The following is an 8,051-nucleotide window of genomic DNA, read 5'->3' on the forward strand; positions in this document are numbered from 1 at the left end:
GTCTTCCTAGCTGCTATGGCCTTTCTTTGTGTCATCTTTACTGGAGTGTCCTACTCATAGATATTCTCTACTGTGCTGAGGCTGCCATCTGCTGAGGGCAGAGCTAAGGCCTTTTCCACTTGCCTTCCCCACCTCGCTGTGGTCATTTTATTCATTTCAACTGGCATCTTTGAGTTTCTCAAGCCACCTTCTGACTCTTCAAGTGCACTGGACATTTTGCTAACACTTATGTACACAGTTGTGTCCCCAACACTCAACCCAATGATCTACAGCCTGCAAAATCAAGCCATAAAGTCAGCTCTGAGAAAAGTTTTCCAGAGAAGACAAGACTGACTCTTTTGTTGTAGCCCATTGTTCATTCTTAGTTGGGAGACATGTTCACACTATGTTGGGAAAACTGTTGGGTTAAATAAATCGAAGTGAGTGAAAATTAAATGAGTTTATGAAAGAATCAAGGCTGTGAACTCAAGCCTTGGAACAACCTACAGATAATTCGGAAAAGCTGCCCAAGCTTTGTGCTCTTGAATGAAGATATTCTCTAATTTCCAGGGGAATAAGGCAAGGATCTGGGGAAATGTCTAGTTGTTGTTGATTAAAAAAAAAGATGAGAGTGTCATCTATCCAGAATTGGGAGTGTGAGCTCTTCCATAAACCTTAACATCTGTCTATTTTGAAGTTACTAATTTGCCCAGAGAAAGCAGTTTCCAAAATGCTGTTTTATCTCAAATTACAGTTCTCCTGGACATAATATATTTAGGTCCAGACCAGTTGAATTTTCACTCATGACTGTGTCCTTTAGTTAGGAATAGAGAGGGAGGGGGCCCAAACTGATATTCAAATTGTGGTGAGCCAAACAGGCAACCAGAAATTTACCGGTAAATTGAGAAACTAGCACATTGACTGTCATATCAGTCATTCAGTAGCACTATGAAAATTACTTTTGTAAACAGTGTAGATTACTATGTCGCTGCACAAAACTAGGTGTGAGAAAAAGTTCCATAATTTTAAGGAAGCCAGTGTAGTCTCTTCCCAGATGATTTCTGTCAGGATGATGGCAAACAGTAACATGAGGTTCTTTCTCATTTTCACTATTCCCCTAAGGATTTGGGATATCATATGGTGTCTGTGAACTCAGTAGAACTACCTGACTCTCAGCACCCATTGACCAGTTAGCACCCCACTAAGGCTCTATCTACTTTAGGGCCTCCGGGAGCAATACACAGGGGTCACTCTGCAACACTCTCTATACCACATCGTTGTCTCTGAAGATACATGGATTACTTGACACTCAAGTTAGAGAAATATTAAATCACACAATAATCTTTGAGTTGCTCAGAAATACATATTCTTAAATGTTAAAATCACTTATGGAAATAATGGCAAATTAATGGCTTTATTGTATACTAACAAAAGGAATAGTTATGTTTAAAGATAGGTAAATAAACATATGGATGTATAGTGAGCAGTGATCAGAACTTAGAAATCAATGGATGTATAATCATCTCATATCTCAAATAAAGACATAACTAATGAACCGAAAGACAAATTTTAACTGTGATAATATGAAATTCTGCCAAATAAACTCAAGAAACAGGGGGAGAAAACAGCATGAAAAAGAGATTGAATCATAAATGATAGAAAAGGAGAGTCTATCAGGCTTATAAAAGTTCCCAAACACCATTTCATCTATGTTTCCACACTTTAAAGGTTGTTCTTCTTTGACTCATTTCACTAAACATAATAATCAAAGGCTCATCAAGGTTGTGACAAATGGCAGATTTTCAGCCATTTTAAATCTGTAGTAATCTATTGTGTGCATGTGCCACATCATTCTTTGTTGTCTTCTTTTTTCCTTTTGGTTAACTGTGTCTTTGCTTTTATTATTTATATATATTTTACATCATTGTTTATTTATTTTTTTTAATTTATTTCAACAGTCCATTGTAAAATTTGCTTTCCTTTCTCAGGTGTAGTCCTTATAGAATTTCCACCACCATTTCACCTGTGCACCAACACCATAGTCCCTTATGCTGTTCCCTCCCTCCTTTTGATCCCTTCCCCACCCTTTCTCTGCAGAATGTCTGTTTTACAGTTGCCTGATGATTTTGATAGGCACTTGTGTTGTTTCTACCTCTTTGTTGGTGTAAATAGAATCTCTATTTTAAAATACTGGTTTCACATTCTTTTAATGATAACCAAGAGTGGAATTTCTGGATCATATAGTAGATCTATTTTTAAATTTTTGAGAAATCTGCATCTTGTTCTACAAGGTAGTTGCATTAATATACCAGTGTATGATGATTCCCATCTCTCTTCCTCTTCTCCAGCACCTGTGCCTTCTTGTCTTCTGGATAATGGCCTCTCACAAGCTGGAGATGAGAAGTGATTGTGGCTTTGATGTGCAAATCCTACAATAAAATAATTGAACATCTTTTCATGAGACAGTTGGCTATCTGTCATCTACAGTGAGCACCTATTCAGATTTTCTGGCCATTTTTAATTGGGCTGTTTGTTTTTTTCATTTTAAATTGTATGAACTGATTATATTTTTTGGATATTAATCCACTATCTGATATACAGTTTGTAAATATATTCTCCTATTACTAGGTCATCTTTTACTTCTAATGATGGTTTCCATCACTGTGCAGAAGGTCTTTAGTTTGATGCAGTCCCCTTTGTTGATTTTGTGTTTGTTTCCCTTGATGTTAGAGTCCAATTCCCAGAGTCATATCTAAGCTGATGGCAGTAAACCTATTGCTTCTGTTTAATTTTTTTTAAAAGATTTTATTTATTTATACAAGAACTGGGGTACAGGTCAGAGGCACAGGAGGGTGAGAGAATTCACCAGAAACAAAGCGGGGAGCAGAACAGGCAGATGGACCAATGACACTGATGAGAGGAACAGCGGATGAGGCAGGAGATATCTGCCATACCATGTGGGTTTCTGCCTGGCTGGGCTGGAAATAGAACTAGTGCTGCAGAGGCTGAGGACAGCTTCACAGCTTGCGCTCAACCCGCTGCACCACAGGGGAGGTCCTATTGCTTCTGTTTAATCCCAAGTAATTTTATGGTCTCAAATTTTCACTAAAGAAAATATCAATGAATTTATAGTCTATGCTTCTTTCCTCATGTTTTAGGTCATACCTTCAAGGTTTTAATCCACTTTCAATATGTTTTTGTAATAAGGTGCAATTCCAGGTAACTGGGTGCAATCATTACATCAACTCAACAGAGAAATACTCTTCAGGAACAAATAATGTAGTTACAAATTTTGGTCCCAGGGTGTTGCCCAGGAATACCAATACCCACAGCACCAAAGACCCTGCTTGTGCCAAAGTGACTTCATAGTCTAACCTCCAGAGACCAAAGAAGGGTTGAAACGAAGTTATTTTCTCTCAAGTTCATATAATTCTGAATGTAACTGAACTCAAGAGATCAAGACTTTGAGCTAAATGTCAGCTACCCACACTGACAGCTTCTCCTTCAGTTGCAGAGAGAAGTTCTTGATTAAGCTCTGGTGAGTTTCCTTAGGTTCTAAAAAGATAGATTACACTAAAAAATGAAAAACACTCAAATTATTGGTTTTTGAGTGGATGAGAGATGAGCCTCTGATATTTAACCTGTAAAATATGAAATATCATGCGTGATCTATAATTATTTACTTGGAAATTATGATCTGGGAGAGAACATTGTAAACTCTTTCCTTTCCAGAAACATTTTGTAGAGTGCAGTTCCCACCTCCCTAGTCATGCCTTTTATTACATAATCATATTAGAAGTATGCAGTGTGAATGTGTGATGGGATGACACTCTGATACTCCTTGTATTCACATTATTCATTGAGTCTTATAATTGCTACATATAAATGATATGAGATGCTTGCAAGTCAGAAATCACAGATAAATTGTTCAAATATGGTACAAAAATGAAAAATGGGAGGGATTTAAACATATTGATGAGAATAAAGTCACTACATATTCCAATTTTCACAGTCTAAAGATCAAAAAGAAATCTTTTAGATTGAAAGATTATGATTTAAAATTCCTTTAAAGCATTATTGTAGCCTGCTGATCTAATTCTCAGTGAAAGTTGTGAAGTAGAGAAAATTCAGAAAAATTCTGGAAATGACTTTTTAATGGCCAAAATTTTAGACATATAGGGAAATTTAGGGAATTTTTAAAATTTAAGGAAATATTTAGAAATATAGGGAATAAGACTTTTAAGAAAAATAACTCGTAAAATTCATAAATGGCATCACTCTTAATACAATGAACAAAAACTTTTATTATTTTTTGAAACATAATATCTACCTAATGTTTAAACATTAATGGCTAAAAAACATAAATACTCACCAAACACTGTGATATGTTAGATTTTGTATACCACCATAAAAATAAGACAGTGAATAAGCTGGAGAGAATGAAATATTTGAAGGAAAGAAGTAAAATTGTGGATTTGCACTGAATGGAGGACTTTCATAGAAGAAAAAAGTGACAACCTTCATCTTCTTATCTTCTTATTTAAAGTAATAGCTCATAAAGAAAGGCTAAATTATCCTGAAACAATACCTACAAGCCAACAAAAGAGACACTTTAAATCTCTTTATACCACTGCCTCTTTTTTTGGTATACAGATGGTTGTGGCTACAGCATATTAACTGCTAGTTAGACATTTACAAACCATAATGTGACAAATATCTTTTTCACACAGCCACAAACACACAGATGTTTGGGTTAATGTTCATATGTATGTAATGTTAAAAATAATTAAATATTTTTTCAAGAGGTAGAAAAGACAAGCAAAGATTTAAAGATGAAAACCAAAATTGCATTTAATTTCACTATATGGCCACTGTATAAATTATTAACATTAGTTGATTTAAATTAATGGAAAGAGCAAGAAAATACTTCTGTGTAAATCAAGAAATATTTTCATACATAAGGAATATATCGTTTTTGTTGGATAGCATGAAGAAAATTAAGGCACCTTCTCCCAGATACACAGAATTAGAAGTTCTTGGAATCTCCAGAAACCTCACTGCTCAGTGTCAGTCTCCAGAAACAATGCCTGGATGAGCAAATATGTCATTATAATGTCTAGAATTGTCAGGTGTCATCTTTAAAGTCTCTCTTCAATATTTTTAAATATAACATTACTTGCTTTAATTTAACAGTATTATAATGTCCCTTTGTAATACACAGAAAGACATACATGCTTACACACCCATTCCCAACAACCACCCCCCCACACACATACACATGACCAATTTTTAAATAAGTTTTACTTGATGTATGCAGGGATTCACTCATTGGTTCCAAGTCTATTCTATCAAAATGTTATCCTAAAAAATTTATTCAGTTATAATTTAAGATTTTCAATATTTTTTCTGCTGGAGCACTAATTTTAAATGAACATAGTTTTCTAAATATCAATTATTCAGGTGAGTATTTAAAATGCCACCTAGATATAAATTTCTTGGTTTAACATACAGGTTGTTTCATAGCTTTTGCTAAATAATTTGCTCTTATCCACACAGCATGCACAAATTTCACCATAATGTTTGGCCGTTTTAAGTTTTTTCTGTATTTATGTGAAATAAACATCATATTTGATATTTTTAATAGCATTAATTTTATTGTTATAACATCAATTTACTGCACTATATGATTTTGGGTCTATATTTTCTTCTTCAGATATATGATAACACTAGTTTTCTTTATTCATGATTAATAACACTGAGTATTTTACTTTTCATCTTGACCAATATTCTGGGTACAAAAATACAATTCATAGATATTCAATATATTATTTAATTAAGAATTTAAGTAGGGCCTCCCCGGTGGCGCAGCGGTTGAGCGCTGGGTTGCGAAGCTGCGCGCGGCCTCTGCGGCGCCGGTTCGATCCCCGGCTGCTCCCCGGCCACCAGAGGAGGGTCCCACATGGCGCGCAGACCTCTCCTGCCGCCCGCTGCTCCCCTCAGCAGTGTACTTCGGTCCTTCTGCCTGCTCTGCTCCCCGCTCTGGCTCTGGTGAATTCTCTCGCCCTCCCGCGCTTCTGACTGTACCCAGTGCATGTATAAACAAAACAAACAAAACAAACCAGCAAAACAAAATAAATAAAAGCATGCCTCTATAAAAAAAAAAAAAAATTAAAAAAAAAAAAAAAAAGAATTTAAGTAAAATTATTTTTTCATGCGTATATTAGTGATGACATTTTCTTATACAAATACACTGCGAAAGGTCTGTTCTTTTCCATTTCCTTTGGGAAATTAACATTTTTCAAATGAATTTTTATGATCTTTTGTGTGAATGATACTGATTATTCATATATCATATTTATTGTATAAGTCCTACTAATTTTGAGTTGCATAATTGCAGTTAATGAGAAAATACATGGGAAAAATGGAGAGATTTTCCTCTTATATATAAAATAAAAAAATAAATTGCAATTATAAATCAATTGTATATAGATGGGATGTGATATATAGACAATTAATGAGAAACAATAAGTAGATGAAACATTTAATAATGCGAGTACATTGAACTAAAAATTGTAATATAAATGAACACTGAGAATTCCATACTGCTATTAATGTATTTATATATTTTAAAGATCTTATTACTTTTACTATGCACATTCATTTTTCATTGACTGAAATGGGTGATTAAAATTTAGAACCTTGTTTACCCATGTTTCCGTAACTGAATAAAAGCATATTGAAATTTCTTGACATGGCTTTTAGTATACAGAACAACTTCACATTTGTGATGAAGTGTGATTTCTACAAATGACTTCTTGGCCAACTTGATTGAGTCCAAGTTAGGTTATATGTAAAGGAAATTTCAATTTTCTTTCATGAATCCCAACTTGTCTTGCAGTTACCATTACTGGGAAATTAAGAAGGACTATGGCTAATCTCACTATGAGTGGATTTCTTCTGATGGGATTTTCAGCCAAGCCTGAGTTAGAACTCTTCCTTGCTTCTCTGTTCTTAGTCTTGTATATGGTGGCGGTAACAGGCAATATCCTCATTATCACCACAACTTCCATGGACAATAGTCTGCAGTCACCTATGTATTTTTTCCTGAAACATCTCTCCTTTCTGGATCTGTGCTACATTTCCGTGACTGTGCCAAGGTCCATTTATACATCTTTCATACACAGTGGCTACATTTCCCTCGGGGAATGCATAATGCAGTGTTTTGCTTTTACTCTCTGTGCTGAGGCTGAGCTGTCCATGCTTACAGTGATGTCCTATGATCGCTATGTGGCCATCTGCCTTCCACTGCGCTATGAAATCATCATGGATGTCCGAACCTGTGTTCTAGGAGTCTTGAGTGTCTGGATCAGTGGCATCATTTCTGGAACCATGCACACAGCTGCCATTTTCTCCATGCACTTCTGTGGTTCCCATATTATTCACCAGTTCTTCTGTGACATCCCCCAGCTCCTAAAACTCTCTTGTTCTAATGAGTTTATCAGCGATATTGGAGTCAGTGCCTTCCTGTCTTTTGTCGCATTTCTTTGTGTCGCCTTTATTGGCCATTCCTACATCAAGATATTCTCTACTGTGCTGAGGATGCCATCTGCTGAGGGCAGAGCTAAGGCCTTTTCCACTTGCCTTCCCCACCTCGCTGTGGTCATTTTATTCATTTCAACTGGCGTCTTTGAGTTTCTCAAGCCACCTTCTGACTCTGGACATTTTGCACTGGACATTTTGCTCACTATTATGTACACAGTTGTGCCCCCAACATTCAACCCAATGATTTACAGCCTGCGAAATCAAGCTATGAAGGCAGCTCTAAGAAAGGTTTTCCAAAAAGGACAAGCCTGAATCTTTTGTTGAGGCCCAACTGTAAATTCTAGTTGAGAGAGATGTTGAATATTTATTGGGAAAACTATTGGCTTATATAAGTCCAGACAAGTGAAAACTGAGTTTATGAAATAATTAAGACTGAGGACTCTAGTCTTGGAACAACTCTAGATAGTTCTGAAAATTCTGCCTGAACTTTGAACTCTCAAGAGATTTTATATAAATTACAAGGAAACTTT

General features: G+C 35.7%; 1 protein-coding gene across 1 annotated transcript; it reads left to right on the forward strand.

The window, feature by feature from the left end:
• Positions 1-6,918: 6,918 nt before the first annotated feature.
• On the forward strand, positions 6,919-7,833 carry LOC119253569 (olfactory receptor 14J1-like). The gene has a single exon (XM_037521074.1). The coding sequence runs from the start codon at positions 6,922-6,924 to the stop codon at positions 7,831-7,833; it is 912 nt and encodes a 303-aa protein (XP_037376971.1). The 5' UTR covers positions 6,919-6,921.
• Positions 7,834-8,051: the final 218 nt, after the last annotated feature.

This window comes from Talpa occidentalis, unplaced genomic scaffold (genome assembly GCF_014898055.3).
Source record: "Talpa occidentalis isolate TD23 unplaced genomic scaffold, MPIMG_talOcc4v2.1 talOcc4.2, whole genome shotgun sequence".
Taxonomy (NCBI): domain Eukaryota; kingdom Metazoa; phylum Chordata; class Mammalia; order Eulipotyphla; family Talpidae; genus Talpa; species Talpa occidentalis.